The sequence below is a fragment of the Oxyura jamaicensis genome, chromosome Z, assembly GCF_011077185.1.
Source record: "Oxyura jamaicensis isolate SHBP4307 breed ruddy duck chromosome Z, BPBGC_Ojam_1.0, whole genome shotgun sequence".
NCBI lineage: Eukaryota > Metazoa > Chordata > Aves > Anseriformes > Anatidae > Oxyura > Oxyura jamaicensis.
Window position 1 is genome coordinate 72218411 of NC_048926.1, and position 19321 is coordinate 72237731.

General features: G+C 36.2%; 1 protein-coding gene across 3 annotated transcripts in view; it reads right to left on the reverse strand.

The window, feature by feature from the left end:
* MSH3 (mutS homolog 3) overlaps positions 1–19321 on the reverse strand; it is a 119752-nt gene that overhangs the window by 63230 nt on the left and 37201 nt on the right. For all 3 annotated transcript variants that reach the window (XM_035309624.1, XM_035309623.1, XM_035309626.1), the window contains 4 exons: positions 16027–16139; positions 14592–14706; positions 7708–7792; positions 7003–7112 (listed from right to left, as the gene is read on the reverse strand). In XM_035309624.1, the coding sequence (XP_035165515.1) occupies positions 7003–7112; positions 7708–7792; positions 14592–14706; positions 16027–16139 (423 nt within the window). The remainder of the gene's footprint in view (positions 1–7002; positions 7113–7707; positions 7793–14591; positions 14707–16026; positions 16140–19321) is intronic.

Genomic DNA, 19321 nt, shown 5'->3' on the forward strand with positions numbered 1-19321 from the left:
CTGGTTTTTAACACAGGTTCCCCATTTTTTCAGGAAACATCCTCTGTGAGAGGCCCCGAGACTCCTTGTTTCGGTTAATTTGCACAGTAGTAAGCAAAGACACTCAGCAATATTTATTTTAATGTGAATAAGCAAGACCCCATTCTTCCACTCCTGGCTTTAATAATTATGATTGTTTTATTTAGAAATCATTAATGCGATTAAGCAAGCCCCCATTCTTCTATCCCTGGTTTCAATAGCTCAACTACAGTGAATGCATAAAATTGAAATTAATTTTATTAAATTTGTTTAAAGACCACAACAATATGTAAGACTACTGGTGACAAGAATTCAACACCTGAAAAATAAAAATGCAGGGCGTGCTACATCAAATGTTGCTTTCAATGAACTGTGCCTAGATCATAGCCCTAGCAGCCATCTCCCTAACTACGGGGCTTTGAACACAGAAAATAGATTCCTGGGAATGCATTTGGGAAAATCCAAGATACACATGGATACCATGGCTGCCAGAGGAAGGTCCCACACTGCACACTACCAGGAAGCTCTGGGAACTTAACATTACCCAGCTGCCCAGTTCTTCTCTACTCCTGGCCCTGATGCTGGCTACTCTCAAGCCCAGGACAACACAAAGGCTATACAGACTTCTGCTGTTTATATTTTGTCTCACTTTGCCTTTTTCTTGACCTTCCTATAGAACACAGTCTGCAAATAAAGACTTTATGAGTCTCACACAACAAGCAATTACAAGTATCGAAACAAAGCCATGGCAAAATTACCACTTAGCCATCAGTATTCTGTGTTTGTCTTTCTAACAGAACAAAACAAAAAAGAAAAAGCAGTCTATCTGGCTTTTTGCTTCAGTGGTTTTCTTTGAAATCCATGTGACTTTATAGTCTAAATCTCGAATTGTTATAACCTACTGTGACATTTTATACATTAGCAGCGATTAAAAATACAAATAAGCATAATGATAATTACTACGGTAAAATTTACGTGAAACCTAAAAATTAACATCCTTCTGGATCTATTCTCTTGTTTTTCCAATATACAGGAGAAACAGTAATTTACTCTCAAACTCATAATGTCTCCTTCCCCTGCACAGAGGTCCAACATTCCCCTAAATAAACATGCAGCCACCAGAAGACAATATTCCTAAATAGATCTCAAATACTTAACAGCAATACCCAAGTACTATAAACTTTGTCTTCACAGCTGTTAAAAGAATGTAAAAAATATGCAAATGGTTATCAAACACTTTTGTTTATGTTCACACACAATATATTTCAGCTATTTGCGCCAAACAATAAAACCATTTGCTACTTTAGCCTACATGAATGAATGCCTGATTACTACGCTTATAAACAGTTAGAGGCAGCATTCAATGGTACCAAAACACAGCTAGCAAAAATGAATGAATAGATGTGATGATGCTGCAATCTTTTTCTTTACAACAATTTTGAGGTTTCAGGCATATGTTGTAACCTGCATTTGTGCATTTTATATTGGCACTGGTGCTATGAAGTCTTTATGCTTAGCAGGAAAATTTAGCCCACAAAATTGTGCTGTAGGATGGAGAGACTTCCTAAATCTCCACTACAAAAGAAGATTCTCATCCAGGTCTGCATGATGATGGTAACAAATGGTGACCAGTCTAAATCTGAATTAAGATGGGTTTCTTTAAACACCTTTAGGTAGTTTGTTTTACAACCCAGATGTCTTAGATGTGGGAACAAGGACACAGTCAAACTTGAAAGACTTTCCATTCAGACTGTACTTTATGTACAGATGTATAAATACAATAGGACTTGATACATGCAAAGCAAGAGGAATCAGAATGGCCTGTTTTTATATTAGGAAAGACATGTCATCGCCAACATCCCTATAAAGGGAACCCCTTTTTCCCAGTTCTATTGCACATTTCCTCCAAATAAAAGGCATCTACCCTTCCTCCTCTGTAGAGAGACATAAGGAACCATCTGCAGTTCCTAATTTCCGAAAGCTACAGTCATTCTACACTCTTGCAGGCAAAGTATATTTAGACTAATAGAAATGACTTGTGCTATCCTTTAAGGCTTTGATTCAGCCTCAAATGCATCATCATGTCATCCAGAACTGGAGGAAACAGGGTATTACAAAGGCTATTGAAATCACAGGAAAAACAAAAATCCTGTTTGTGAGGGGTAATTAAAAATATGGTTCATGAAGCCTTGAAAAGCAAAGCTTAAAATGTTTTTGGTAGATCTCTAAATATACACACTTATCCTCTCTCCTTGAGGTTTAAACATCAGCTTTAACTAGAAAAGCATTGAATGAGTATAAAATCAATTACGTATTAACACAGGCAAGAAAAACTACACAGACAGTTAAAGGACTCTGAAGTGTTATAATCAGTTCTGACAAGCAATGCATCTTGTAGACACACATGTGAAACCAGTGAAATACACGGACAGGTTGGGATGAGGCGGGCCCAAAAGGCGCACTCGCCCCAACGAGGGAGGCAGTAAGTGTTGGATGAGTTGACACCCCCTGGGACAGGCAGAAAGAGGCTCCGTTGCCAGGTACACGGTCAGGATCACTTCTGAACTCCCTCATTCTGCACTTCCAGACTTGCATTGTTGGCCTGGAAGCATTGGGAGAGGTGTCTGTGTCCCTGACCCCCTTCCAGTCCCACAGAAATGGGCACCGTGCTCTGTGCTGTGTAGGCCCGCTGCTGTCCCTTGAGACCTCTGTCACGGCAAAGCCCCAAAGCTTCGTGAAGCCATCAGTCACTGCCCTCCTCCTGTGACTACATTTCTTGCAGAAGTTTGTAATTTTTTGCTCTGGTACACTGAGTGTATTTGGTGGTTTGCAGTACACAAGAAGTAACACACGTAATCCCAAAACGTGCATCTGAAGTCGTGTGTGTAGCCAGGGGGTTTCAGCACAGGCTGACAAGGACAAAGCTTGTTGGCCCCAAATCCCATAGAACACTTTCCACGCTGAAAGTTGCATGACTTCTGAGCTGTAAGCTTCATAAACTCTGCTCTCCACAATCACACCATTAACCTTACTAACTTCTACATTTCATGCCATAAACAGAACATTAAGGTAGAATTTAGGTATTCGAGGCTCATGCTGCCCGTCTAAGCTACTTCAAACCAGGAACACCCACCTCAGAGAAAAATAGATATCATCCCAAAGAGAGAGAGCCAGAGCATTGTACAAACTAACGTGTTCATGCCACACACACAACAAATGTTTTATGGCTTTCAGTCAGCTGCCCTTCCAACTAAGATTTTCAAATTTTGAACTATATACTTTTTGAACTCATAAACTAAGCACTTTCACAACTAAGCACTTTCACTAGCATTTCCCAGATTATCTTCCACTTAGATACCAAAGTCTCTACCTTCTCCCTGGCTACCGTACTAGAAATACCACTTCATGATGTACACCCACTGATATTTAAGATAGTCTACCTCTCCAGGAATAGACTAGAAAAAAAGACTCTTATGCAATGCTTTCTATACATACAGGCCACAGAGTTCTCTGCACAAAAATTCTCCTACAATGGCTATAAATTGCTCTGCATGATACATCCATCATTTATCTCAAGTTCTACTCTAAGTACCTCACCACAGCTTTATCAGCTTTATAGTTGATTTAATATGGATATCATAAAACTTCATGTAATTGTGCTACCTATCTGCCTTTTTCAGTTTTGAACTCTTTCTTCAATTCCAACTAACCTTGACAAGGTGGACGAAGGCGTGTGTTTGATCTCATGGAAGCAAATTTCCTACAGATTGTGGAAGAATCAATAGCTGGGCAAGGCACAGAGCCCAATTACTACCCAGTGAGAAAAAGGATTCAATATTAGCTCAACCGTTACCTGTTCTCTTTGGACTTCCAACTGTGCAAGCAGCACAGCTACAGCTTGGAGTTAGCTGTAACACTCAGCTTGGGAAACAGGAAAGGAAAATGCAAGAATCAGAGTGGGATGTAGCAGGCTGAGAAAGACTTACTAGAGAAATGAGGCTTTCAGGCTGTCCACAACTGCCTGGTAATGCTGTTTATGCTGCAGCCACAGGACAACATATCCACTACATACAACCAAAAAAGAAACAAAAACTGCAAACCAGACCCACACATTCCTGTAGCTATTGAAAATGCAATGACTGCTTCACATCAACTTCAGTGGTTCTTAGCTTAACTTTAATTTTGCATTAGGAAAGAAATTACTCTTAAACGTCGCACACATACAAAGACAGAAAGATCATGTTCTTATACCACACTGTATGCTGAAATGGGTGCCTTAGCCCTTTGGCTTTATCTCATCTTTCTCTTACTAAAAACCCCACAGCCTTACCAGGAAACAGCATGCTTTTTTTCAATCAAAAATGCTGCAAACAACTTAACTTTCAATTTCCTTTTCACTCCCTTCAAGGTTAGGTGAGAAAGACACTCAATGGGAGTTACGTTTCAAAGGCAACGTAGGCAAGGCAAGATAATGCTTCTATAATTTACGCAAACAGAGCTCCTACAAAAAACAGTGACTTTTCCAATTCAAAAAAAAAAAAAAAAAAAATCAGTCATCAATGATTCATACATTCTTTTCTCTGTCAGCATAACCAGGTGAGCAGTGAGGACATTATACCTTCTTTGGTTATGCCTTTTTTCTTTTTTTCATCAAAATTGCACATGCCTTTACTTGGAAGCCTCTAAATGCATTACATCACCGATGAGATAACGGATACCTTTAAGTTTGCCCAAATAATCTTTCTGTACACATTCTACCTACTTGATACAGTGTTTCTCCACTGGAAATTTAGTCATCATCCCAAGTGGTTTTCAACTACAAAGCATAAAGCTGTAATTACACCCTTTCACTTTTTGATATGCCAAGGGAAATGCACCTACCCACTGACTGGAAAATATATAGTATAGAAATCTTGCTTCTGCTGAAAATGACACTCCAGGAGGCACAGGTGAATTACAATTACAGAATGTTCTCTAAGTGCATTTGTGCGCATTACTGGAAACAATACCACCGAATGTCTGATGCAGAAAGTACGTGAAATTACAACTTCTAGTCAGGATGGGGGAAAAAAACACATAGGAACAAAATAGCTTTTTCCACATCAACCAAAAAGTATTGTTAACTGCAGCCATATAACTTCCTCCCATACTGAGAAAAATAGACTGAAAAATGAAAAGTCTCGATTTTCCAAAGTAGCAAAGAGCAGAGTGACCCAAACTGAGAACTTCTAAAGTTGGTTCTGCATCAAGACAAGGGAGAATTTAAATTTACTAGTTAAAAAAGAAGGCCTGATGTCCCCTAGCAAGCATTTTTCTATCCCTTATGTCTAGATAAAGACCATCTACACTACCGTTCAATGCTGTTTCACCTGCTGCATCAAATACAAGATCATTTGGGAGCAAAATGGTTAGAGCTACTCCTTTACAGGTCCGCATCTTCAGAGCCGTCACTGCATGAGCCCAGAGCCTGTACTCTGGCTCCCCCCTCTGACAACTTTACGAACAATTCCCAAACGGCTGTAGGGTACCTATAAGGCTGGAAAAGAATTAAAGTAATTTATTTTAATTTATTTCTGTAAATTGGCCCAGAAATTGTATTCAAATGCTTTTAAGGTGAACACCAGACAGATAAGCAACTTCCCTAAAGTCTAATACAATTTAGGAGGGGTACATTGAAAGCCATTTTCAAGGAGGTAAATTCTACACAAGCTATTATGAAAAGGAAAAAAAAAAAAAAAGCATACTGTAATCAATATATTAAATCCTTGCTAGAAATCGCAGTGTGATACCATCTAACCGGTATTGCTCCATTGCTCCTACACAGGAGACAGGTCTCTAATACTCTACATCAACAAAATAGGAGGGGAAAAATAGTTACTTTTTTTTTTTTTTTTTTTAAACTACTGACAAAAGATTCTTACAAAAAGTCTAGTAAGAAAATTTGGCAACCATACTTCAGAAGTATATAGTGGTTTAGCATATTGAAAAATTGCCCCCCAAAAAATTACTTCAACAGCAACATTTGTTAACTATCAACAGCAGCAAGACGCTGAAGTGTTGGTATACCTTAAAACCTGTCCTGCTTACTATATTAGTAAATCAAAAATAAAAGTAAAACAGGGGGAAAATTTATTTTTGTTAACCAAGCTAAACTTATTTTCTGTAAAGCATAGCTGGGATAAACAACGCAACTGACTTAATTTTACACTGATAACTCCCAGGGAATTCATGTGTAAAAGAAGAGATCCAAAAACTTAAAATGTAGGTGAACAAATATTGCATGTAAAGGCTCAGTAATGTTGATCTTGAGTATGGAATAACTAGTTCAACAGTCCTATAAAGCCTGCAAAGAGAAATGAGACAAGGCAGAGTCCATTTCAAGACTAAGTAAAACCAAGCATGACAGGTATTACAAAATAAGGCATTTCCAAAGCATTACAATATAAAGCATATCTTAAAATCCATGAGTGAGCAAACAATCATTGCATTTCAGAACTAATAAAAATAAACACTTCATATTCAACACATTGTTTACAGCGATAACAGAAACATCCACCACTACTTCGGAACAAAAAAAAATGCATTAATGATGTAAATACTTGCGTGAGGCAAGAAACAAAAGAAACACTAATTAGCAAATTTACGAGTAAAATATCTTCCACCAGCAGGTAATCCTCACCCATGGTCTGAAAAAGGATGCTGAATTAAAATGGTACCCAATCTGATTTTATGCACAGCAATGTCTTACTTGCTCCAAACCTACTAAGCTGAACTACTTAGATGTTCCGTGCCCAGAGTGGCTTAACTCTCTCAAACCTTTACGTAAAACATCCACACCTTCTATTTTATCATTTTCTGTGTAAACTCTACTATGGATCTCAGATCTTAGGGAAAAGTAAACACTGGGAATACTCATCATCATTTTAAAATATGGATTTAGTCTAAGATAAAATCTTAGTAGTCTAAGATAAAGAGATGTCTAACCTGGATTTCATGAGGGGCTGAGTTACCCATTTCTTCAGTCTCCGACGGCCAAAGGAAGTTTTAGTATGATCCAAGACCCAGAGTAGGCTTCCTTTTGTTTTCATATCAGTCTAAAATAATAAAAACAGCATAACTATTTTTAACTGAGCAATCAGTTACGTACTTTAAGAATCTTTACTACACTATGTAAGCATTCTGTTCAGACTTTAAGATATTGCAACTACGTTAGTTTGCTGATCTTTTTCATGAATAACATCTTACATAAAGCATCTCCAGTAGTCATGATGAGTTGCTTGAGTATGTTTTTCCTTTAGTCAGAAAATGTTTTCAGAAAATAATACAAATAAAGTCAACATGTTAAATTAAGTCTGTGCATAAACCACTAGCACGAAAAAAAAAAAAAAAAAGAGCACAATTGCATCTATATCACTTGATAGCACTTTTTCAAGAATTCTAAAAGCTCTTCAGGAAACGTCTTTGTTAGTCAAAGAACAATAAAGTTCCTAGCTCATACTTAAATTCAGTAGAGATTACCCCTTTCATTTATGCCTCTGAAAATATAATCCTCCTTCAGTCTGATCCCACTTAAAATAATTTTAACATCTGGCTGATATTTTCAAACCAAGTTAACTAACTTTATTGGGAACAGCAGTCAAACAGCTCTGAAAATCTCCACATTGAAAAAAACACTCCATTTTTCCTTACCTGATTCTGTAAAATTTCCAGATTTTTCATTGTTGTCCCATTAATTGTCATGTATTCAGTTTCACTTGACAACCGTTTGAAATTGCTGAGGAAAAGAATTTCAGAGGTTATATTTCAAATATGGGTAGATTTAATGGTTAGTCAAATTCCTCACACTAGAAAATTCATCAGCTATATGAAACAAAAAAAGTAAGAAATTAAAATCTATGCAAATAATTAAGAGAACTGAACACGTCTTTTGTTTTACTGCTCAGATAAACAAGATTTGAAGACTCACTGCCCCACTTCCTACAATGATTCCAACAAAGCTTAGAATAAAATCCAGCTTTCCTGTCATCAAATCCCAATGCACTAAGTGGTTAGGGAAATGCCCTTTCTTCAGTCTATGATGAAGGAAGTACATGGTTTTGTTAGCATACTGTTCTGATCAACGTAGGATTAGGAGCAGGGATAATAATAAGAATTAATGCTTCAAGAGCTAAACAAATTTTAACACCATTCATCATCAAAACAGCGTAACAAAAGATATATTCTTAATTTTTCTTTCTACTACTACCAATTTAAAACTACCTGCTAGTGCCATTATTTAAGAAAATAAAAATATGGCATACTTAAACTATTTCATTTTCTTTCTAATATGACATAACTGTGACCAAAATGATTTAACTTTTTGACACTTCCTAACACAACAAAAAGAGACCAAGCCAAATGTTTATGTATAGTTAAGCAAAACACTGAATAGAACCAACATGTATTAGATATGTAATATTAGGTGTGAAAAGTATCTTAGTCTAAGATATGCAAATGTAGTAGTTGGGACAGTGAAGTGAAGTGCAAGATCCTCACTAAGTGCTTTTGACAAATCAAGTCATGATTATCTACGTTAATCATACTGCTGACTGCACTTTGCACAAAATCTAGGATGCTCTTTATTGTCTCAGGCTGAAAAGAATGACTTGCTGGGTAGGACTTAAAGTGCTTTCTTGAATTTTCATACAATTTTTTGATTTTAATTTTCCATTCTAATTCTGTGGGGGAGCACTAATTGCTTGAACTTTACTGTTAGGCATACACAGCTGCATTATCACTGTATTTAAAAAAAAAAGGCACTAAAATTACCAGCAGCGTGAAATATTCAGAGGGTAATGGTATATATTCAAGTTGTTTGCAGGTGTTTGGGCCTGCTAATGAGTATGTTCTTAAATAATGGGTCTAATTAAAAGTACTTTCTGCAGAATTATTAAAAAAAAAAAAAAAAAAGTTGATTTATCTGAGAGCTCTCAAGATGTTCAGGGACAGCTGGAAAGTACAGCTGACTCAAAACACCCACAGTCAGCATTATTCTGTGCTAGTGTGCTATCACAGCAACCAACAAACTTGACCAGCACAACAAAACATTGGAGACAAATAAATCACAGTCTTCCAAACTACACAACATTAAAAGCAACAAACAAAATTTCCTTTCATGATATTATGTCACAACTGGTCGTGCTGTAAAACATTAAATGGGAATGATTCCTACTTGGCTTCCAGTCCCCATAATCAACACTGAATCCTACCCACCATTCCAAAAGCACCTATTCTACATCTAGGGCTTTTCTAATCTGTGTTTTCCCGTGTTTTTATATATATTTATATTTAAATTTATATTTATAAAGCGCCTATCACCATATTGATAAACACTCTTTGGAACCACTCTGATGGCGGGGTAAGAACAGGAGTTGGCATGTTAGTACCTCAGCACTTCTGTTTCCATCCCATTTAAAAAAAATAAAAAATAAAAATAAATAAAGCCACAAACTTTGTTGCATTTTGATTTGCCACTACTCAAGTCTGTGATCTCTTTAAGCCAGCTGGATTTAATGTGTAAGAACTGCACCTTTTTTTTCTTCCTGAAAGCATAAAGGATGCTTTTGTTTGTTCCTATCAACTCTCGATTACCCATAGGTGAGTTTCAGATTATGGATTTACTGGTTCTTGTGTTTGCACACTTCAGCTGGATGAAGCTCCATGCCTCCAAGCACTTAATGCAGAGAATATCCTGTCCACAGCAAGCTTGTTCTCTGGTGGCATTTGAATACAACTAATTCTGCTCCATGGCAGACTCTACTTACTAGCCCTCCAGAAGCAGATATGCAGAAGATGTTCTCACAGCATAAATTACCAGTGTTTTATATTATCCAGCTGTGAGTTTTATCTGAATTACTCCAACCCTGCTATTAACCCTGGTAATTGAGAGCTAAAAGTATATGAATAATAGCCAAGATCAACTGCAGAATATGCCCAACCAACAATTCCAGATGTCACAGCAAAGACATGTTTTGCTTCCACCCCCTCATCTTCCTTTGGCTTGGGATCAGAACTTGATAAAAATGTGAACAAAAGCAGACTCAGTGTAGGGAATGTAGGGATTAATTTACATGAGAAAGAGGTTGTAAACCAATATTAAGCCAGTGCTGGTTTTACAGTGAGGATGTCACACAATACTTGTGAGTTCTAATGTGCTGCTATCAGCTGTCTTCTGCATCAGCAAACACGACCCTTAAAAATCACTTCAGATGGAGCACTACACATTAGTTCCTTCTGCAGGTGACAGTGTGACCTGAGTTTCAAAGAGAACAGACTTGCAGCTGCCTGAAATACTTAAACAGCACAAAGCACTAGTGATGGAAAACGCTGGTTATCCATCCCACTGTTGAAGAGCATGCCAAGGTAGGATTATGCTGCCTGGGATGAAAAAAAATGAAAAAAGGAAACACACAGAAATCCAAGCTTCTTGTAGGATTTGTATGACTGTTAGGGAATGCTTGTTAGAAAGAAGTTGTTCATAAAACACCTTTTCAGAGTAGAACCACACTTAACAATGAGTATTAAAGGGTTACTATGATTGCTTTAGAACAATAAACTACATCTGCAGACTTCTGATTTTTGTGTGTTACCTGTGAAATTTCATCTTGGTCATTCTGCATCCTGAGAATCTTACAGAACAGGTCAGTTTTTAAGCTTTACTCATTATTCTCTCCACAGGAGACATTATATATAATTTCACACTAAGCAACATAGCCTAGGTGACTGTGTGTCATTTTAAAGCACTAGTTTTCAACTACTTTAATTTTGCAAATTTCCAATAACTTCACAGCAAAGCTCCAATACATTGTTTTGAAAGCCTACTAAACAGCAGATTTTCTATGCTCGATTACCTTTTACAGACCTCTAGAATCAATGTCTTCAAAACTTCTATGAGTGAATAAACCTATGCATTTAAACAAGAATTGTAGGAATTCCTGTTCAGCTTCAAGGAGTAAAAACCAGTCTCTTCATTTCTCAAAACCATTTGCTTTAGGTATGAAAGACATTTACCACAGTCTAAGTCACGAAGGACTTCAAACCCAGATTATGTTCTCTATTTAATTAACCAAACTTTTAAACTTGTTAGTGAATATTGCCATAGGACTAAATTTCTGATCTGGTTCCCTGATGTAACAGGAGTCCAGAAATTCCCAACTAAAACAGTTAACAAAATAAAATGAACAAACGAACAAAAAACAAAACTTAGAAATACCAAACATCATACAAGTACAGAAACGAGAACCTGGAAGCCGTAGGACAGACAAAAATAACCTCCATCATTTTTAGCTTCAGTTAGTCTTCTCCTCTTTCTCCACCTAACTAACCCAAAGGGGTGGGCCCACAGCCTTGTTCTACGCAGATGACTGTTTGCTCTCAGACCACTTTCATTGCATGCAGCCTCAGCATTCATACAAGCTCCAAATTTCAAGAGAGCTGCCACCCTTCTATGGTCTCCAGAGATAAGGCATATCCTTTGCTGAGTATCTCTTTCTTAGTGTCTGAAAAACAGGCCTTTCCTTTTCCAGTCTCTCATGTTCATGAGCTAACCCTAAAACACTCCAAAGTCATTTCAGTACTCTTTTCTCAGAGTCTTACACATTGTGAGTGTCGGAAATAAACCTATACGTTGTCTCATACACATGATTATTTCTGGAATTAACACACAAGAGATATGGAACACATATACACACCATTTCTTCAATTTCAATGACAATTCCCCTGTAAATTCAAGGAAGACCACCATTTTAACCTGAGTGCATTTACAATTTGACTTCTCTCAATTTCATTTCACAACTCCTTTCCACTCCTATTATAAAGTATAATCATCTACCCTCTTGCTGAAGTCTTCCTCTCTCTCTTCACCTCCCTCAGTCACTTTAGCTTCCATCTCTGGCTTCTCTCTTTTTCATTTCTGTCTCTGTCTTCTACCTTCACTGCTGATAGTTCTTCAGTACCAAAGCTACTGTCCCCCTTCAGAATATAGCTGTTTTCTCCACAACTGCCCCAAACTCTTAAGCTTATCTATCACTGGTCAGAAGAATTACAGTCTCTCTCTTCTGTTTCCAATATGCTGGAAAGCATGAACATAAAACAAAAATGTACTGAGACACATTTCCCAGCAAATGCTAAGCAACTGATGATTTTTCAAGCAAATCTGCTTACTCGGCTGTCCTTGAAAACCTCTCCAATAAAAGTGCCTCAGTAAACAGAGTTACTAGAACATACCAATAAAAAAAGCTTATCTCATTATTATTCATTGTTCAATCTACTTTTACTCGATGTAGCAGCTCCAGTGTAGCCTAGGCAAATCCTAAGGTCCTACAGTGGCAGAAACACTTTTCTTTAAAAAATAAAAATACTGTTTTGTTTATGAACTTAAAACTATATTTCATATATTCTCCTGAATATTAAACTAAAATTAATTTCCCCCCAGTAATGAAGATCCCTCATCATTTATGTGATATTTCATAGATCGTACTATTAATTTAAGCTGGAATTCTGTTCAACTGGGAGAAGGGTTTTGGGTGTTTATCAGAAGAAGGTACAAATGTCTCAAGAATTTTTTTTTTCATTCTTCCTATCAAATAGGTCTTTTTCATCCAGATCTGTGTCACATCAAGAAACTGAAAACTACCTCACAGCTCTGACTTCATGCTCACTGACCAGTATACGCTCACTGACCTGAATTCACCTTGGAATTTTAAGTTGCTTGACAGTACAGTGAAATTATTTCTCTTCTGTTTCCTGCAGAATCACAGAAAATCCATGAACTCAACACCCTTTGTTTTAAAGCCTCTCCCTTTTCAGCATTTATACATTTAATTGACATTAGAAAAAGTATTTAAGTTGAGCCTCGCTCAATATTTGGATTACTTCACTATATGTGAAGATATGTGGCTCATTTCAATATATGTGACACACTAAAAACGTCAAGTAGAAGTCAGTATTGGGTAGTCCAAGCAGTAAAAGCACTAGAAATAAGTACAGTAGAATCCAAGCTCCTGAGGACAGGAACATTGTTATCTTGAAGAATGTATTTTATTTCTTCATAGCATATCACCAAGATATCAAAACACTCATCAGATGAGTGGGAACAATACCACAGGCTACAGTACTTCTTAGGGGGTGAGGCAGGGGGGAAAGCTTCGAAGACACAGAGGAATTGCCTTCTCATTAGACCTAAGCCCAGCAAAGTTTTTGTTTACATTTTATTAAAATGGTACTTGTAGAGGGGAAGAGGTGAAGTACAACTTAAGGAAGAAAATCCATTCCAAAATCCAGAATACTCAGTTATATTTAATTTCCAAATACTATAGAATATATTTGAAAAATGTTTAACACTGAAACCTGCAGTCTTTTTTTAATGCAGCTGCATTTTAAAATAAAAAAGATAATATAGAGAGCCCTTCAAAATGAGGCTTGAAATTCTAAGAATTTCATGCAACATGTGAATGAGCTACAGACAACAAGAAGTATTTCTAAGTTTCTAGTTTGCAGCCAGGCTTACTTAGTTAAATACTAGCTATTTACAGGACGGAGACATACTGTGACAGCCAAGAGAATATTTTGAACAGGATCCATGACAGAGAAAGCTGTTTTTATTAAGCCTTCATGATATTTTCAAACCTAAGCCTGATTGGATATCAGTCTTTCATACTTCTGCAAAAAAAGTACAAAAAAATGCTTGAGTGGCAACATCTGTTTTCTTTTGATTCCACCTGCATAATATTATTATAATTTTGAGTAGTCACTTGAACATATCTAAAAAATCTGCAAGCTGTAACTACCTAAAGAAAGATAAGTTTATTTTCATGGCTGTGTGTTTTTCTAGTAACCCTGCAGGAATAGTAAAGATCTATGAACAAGTTTTTGCAAGACTGGTTCCCTACTCCTAGATACCACTGAGCCAACTCAAGGGATTTTTCAGAGAGACAGGATGTGCTGAATGTCTGTTTTCTTTTTGCTTTTTAGCTGGATTCACCAACTTAAACAGATCTGCTGAGTACTATTTAAACATTGCGATGTTAGCATTTATATCTGCTTCCAAAGTTACAAGAAGAGAACATGATTTACACACCTCCATGGCAAAATAAAACAACATCTTACAAAACTAAATTATGGCATTAAAAGTTTTTTTAAAGCTGCCAAAAAAAAGCCTTGGTTCATAGATTAAAACTGATCTTGAGTTATGATAGCTGGTATTTATTGACAAACTGTACAGTTTCCCTCCTAGTATCTACAATTTTTTCACCTTGTTCATCTTCAATAACACTTGGCTGCAGTAGCTGCACATTTACATTAATGATAGTAATGTCTATAAGAACATACTTCATAAAGAGTTTCATGAAACACCACTTGGAAAAACAAAATCACTTGATTTCTTCAGTTCTGATAAGGAGCTTAAATTTTATAAAGATGATGTTTATTACTCCAGGTGGGCTTTCATTGAAAGGAAGTTGTCTCTTAAAAGTTGCAAAATATCCCTGGTACATGTATTGGTGCTTTGAATTGGAAATTTATATAAGATAACTTACCTTGGATTGTAAAGCATCTTTTCTAAATTAAATTCTTTGAGGTATGCAATTACTGCTGCCAGAGCACAAAAAACAGGTTTATCCAAGCTTAGTATTACAGATAATTTTTGAGAACCTAAAAAAAGAAAAATTTCCATGTTAAATTACTGTTTTCCACTCATGCATTTTTAAAAAAGTATAATCTATTTTTCAATATTTAATCTAATAAATTTTATTATGTATATAGTGTTCTATGTTACCTACAAATCAAAACTAAGTGGTTCCAAAACAAAATTCAAAACATTCGACTCTACAGGTTTTTCGTCACAGAAATGAGTAGCTGTTGCCGTAAGAAATTTCTAAATATAAAAACTAAGTACTGCATTCTGAAATCTTGAAATATTGTAGGCAACATTTGCACAAATTAAAAGGAATAAAAAGGCCTTGCACATGTACTGGTGATTTATCTGCCTTAATAAGTTTGCAAATATTGTTCCATCCTGGTAAGACTGCTATTTGTATTATATAGTATCTCTAGACAGTGCTCTACTGCAGTGCCTGTTCCAGATGCAACAATTGTATGCAACAATTGTGTAAGTCACTCCATGATATCTCAATATAAAAGGATTTATTTTTTAAATGAAGTTTTGTCAGAGACATTTTTTAAAGCTGTTGTTCTATTCTTAAAGTGTCAACACATACAAGAACTTAAAGAAACATTTCAGATATATCATTTCCCTCAGTTGCAATATATGTGTGAATTTGTATCTGTCTAAACATACTTCTTAAAGACATGAAAAAAGAGATGCTAGCTCTGCATTCACTTGTATGTAAATGACATTTGTTTTCAAGCATCACTTCCTCCAAGCTCAAAACTGGTCCCAATGTGCAGAAAACGAAGCAAAGAGTAGCAGGAGGCCTGCATGGATGAACAAGATGCTCCAGACTAAGCAAAACATAAAAAGGAAGAAGAGGAAAGGTGGAAGCAGGGACAGGTGACCTATGAGGAATACAGAGACACTGTTTAAGCTTGTAGGGTTTAGGAAAGCCAGAGCCTACCTGAAATTGAAACTGGAAAGATACATGAAGTGCATCAAGAGCTTCTACAAGTACATCAGCAGCAGATGTAAGACAAGGAAAATACAGGCCTGCTACTGAATGGGTAAGTGGATCTGGTGACAAAAGACATGGAAGAGGCTGAGGAACTCAATGCCTTCTTGGCCTTGGTCTTTGCTAGTAAGATTTTCCTTGCAGAATTCCAGGCCTTTGAGACCAGTGAGAAGGTCTGGAGCAATGAAGATTCATCGATAACAGAGGAGGATTAAGTCAATGAACATTTAAATAAACTGGATGTAGACAAGCCCATGAAGTCTATTACGCACCCATTCTCTACGTATTCATTCTCTATGTAAAAGCTAATGGGACGCATGCTTGAAAGACATTCTGAATTACATACCTGTAATATCAGGCACTTCTTTTGCATAAAAATCTGTAATAAGTTGGAAAGCATGAGCATATTCAAAATGGTGGTTTCCCATTCTTTCTATCCTAATTCTGTCATCTCGTAACCTGCAATCAAAAAAAAATTGACTTTCAACACTTATGCTCCTTTCAAAAAGAACAAAGGTAGGCTACAAAGCTGGACTTTCTTTCATTTTTCTGATGTTAGGAAGAGAATGGGTAGAGAAATGATGAGATTACCTACTCAGGTGGATTGAGAACATTTTGAGCTTTATTTTTGTTTTAAAACTTCCTTTTTCCACTGCAAAAGAAAAACAACAACAAAACTGCAACAGCAAACTTGCCCAGAAGAGACTTAAAGAGGTTACCTGGTATACCTGCAAGGTAAATATATTTTCATCAGTTACAACAAGTATTTACTTTATCTGTTCTTGAAGTCCTATGATGATAAACAATTAAGCCACTCTCATATGTAAACTTTTACATTTAATTATGCTTTATCTTTAAAGGTTTCTTCACTGCTGTTCAATTTGCTGCAATACTAACCTACTGCACTTTTCTTTATACGCAGCAGAAGTATTCCTGCGTTTTATTCACTAACTATCTAAGACTCTTCACTTCTTTGTGCTAAAGGACTCGATTTCGTACAGTCTTTTTGCAGAGAACATATGCTAGGCCTCTAGCATATCCCATGGTTGTTCTTTTGCTCCACTACTTTTCATCAGTATCTTTGAGGTTTTCCAAAGATGTACAGAGAATTCTGACTTGGCATATTCCTCAGTGCAAACCTGAGAAAAAAGGATCAACAAAAAGCACTTCATCTTTGGTACAATTTCATTTCTTTTAGCATGACATTTATGACTGCTGTCCAGCTTGAAATCTGCTAAACTCACTTTTCTGCAAAACTGCTCTTTTGCATTCTGTTCACTACCCCATACTGCAGTCATCATTGCTGCAAACATTCAACATCTTACACTACAGAAATTACCACATTTCTGTCATGCTACTCATCCTGGCTGTCTAGGAGTTAAAAATAACAATCCAGTCCTCCCAACATGACTGCAGTTCCTCCCAGCTTAACAGGATCTGCAAATATGGGAAACCTACTGTTCCACCAAGCCAAATGAGCTCTACTCAATGAATCCTTCCGTGCAGACAAGTAATCAAGAACTACATCTGCAGAGGATTCCATCCAGTCTTGCAACCTGTAAGAAATTCATCTAGCCTATTTCTTGTGACCCCTGCTTCCACAGAGTACTTATTAAGACAATGGAATAACTTTATTCTATTCATTGCACCATACATGAGATCCATGTTGCTCAGTACCTGTCTCAAGAGATCTGAGATGCCAGCACCTGAGTCCAAGAAAACTGTGTGTGCAACATTTACAAGACAAAACTTTTCTACACTACTTGTTTTTACAAACTGCTCACTGAAATTAAAACTAGATGCATGCTGAATATCAGCTGAATTTGTACAGCTGTTAATACAGCATCTAGTACTTGGTATGGTTAAATCAAAAATAAAGCTCAAAATGTTCTCAATCCACCTGAGTAGGTAATCTCATCATTTCTCTACCCATTATCTTCCTACCATTGGAAAAATTAAAAAAAAAAAAAAAACTACAAAAGAAACCCTGCAACCTTTAAGTATAATTATATATCCCCAGACTGAGTGCTGAAGAAACAACTGGTATAAAGCTGCCAGCAAAAGATGTAAATAAAACCTACTCAAAGTATCCAAGCACAAGTCTCATATTACTATGGGACATGAATTATCGAAGTACTCCTAGCACACTGGAATTATGACAATGAGAGGGATGTGTAGGTGTTATAGCAAGGAAATAAATCAATACCCCTCTCGTAGCGCTTTTCAACTTCACAAAAAAAAAAAAAAAAAAAAAAAAAAAATTTGGTATTACATATTCTCTTCTGAAAAGATAAATATATCTCTGAGGCTCAGTTCTTAAAAATGAAAGTTATTTTCCTGTAATACATGTCAAACTAATAGTCTTAGATTTTACTCAGCACATCGTAGATGATCCCTTGCTTATTTCAAGTGCCTTAGTTTTAGCTGACTGACCCAATTAAATTTTCAGTCTTCAGACCCTCTAGGATTCTCCTCTGCTCCAACCGTATTCAGAACATGCAAACATTTTTAAAGCAAATGGATTTATGTAAAAGATAATTGTTCCATGTTTCTCAGCCTCTGGTAGCAATCTGCTGTTTTCTTCCTTGCATCTTTCACCAGCTCCAATCTTCATGAGCAATCTGCTCTAACATATCCATCCATTTTGCTCATAAATGAGCAAATAAACTCACTGTAGTATTTTGCAAGAACACCTGTTAAGCATTAAACTTTTTAAAATGTGTTGAATTCTATCTAGAGCTTAGCAGAGTACAAACCTTTGAATCAGCCCTATGAGTGAGCAGGTCTTTTCTTTTGACCATGGCTGAGCAGGGACTTAAAGAAATTATTTTTTAAAACTATTTTATTTTTCATTTCTAGTTAGTATGTTCTCCTAACACTGCCTTTTGAAAAACAAGAACTTTAACAACTTTTACTTCAGAGATAAGGCAAAGCAAGAGGTTTCGGAATGTAATTCATTGGATCATTCACACCACACTTGCTTGTTTTTGAAGTAAGAGCTAAAAATTGTAATTTTCTTTAATGCATTTGTGACTTTCTTTCATTTAATAACCAAATTTAACCAACTTCTTAACATAAACTTTAGCAAAGGATAGCAACAATCAATATAATTTGACTGACTTTTTATTGTAATACTTTTGTTCATTAACTCCATTGATAAGAAATTATTCAGTTTAGAACTAGACCATTCAGTGATGTAAAGTCTTACACATATTTTAGTGTTTCTATTCCAGATGCAGGTATTGCCAAAAAAATATCTGATTCTTTGCCTATCTGAAAGTATGCATATGATATTCTTGATAATGTCCAAAAAATTGAAGATTATAGTATCCTATTCTATATATGGAAAACTCTGAATTTTTATCAACATTGTATCAAAACAAAATTTGCTGCAGGTTTTCATGTCTGTCCTTCACTTAGCCACATGCTCACTCACAGGCCATTTTTCTGCTTATAGCCAGAATGATACATTGATGCTTATGTTGATGCTTTATACTACCAATTCTACCAATGCCTATTTAAATCATAAGTCAATTTGCCATCAACTTTTGTAAACATCGTTCTTGTCAGAACATTGACAATGAAGTGCTATAAAACTAATACAGTATTTTATTGATAGCCTTTCTAGCACTTCTTAAAAG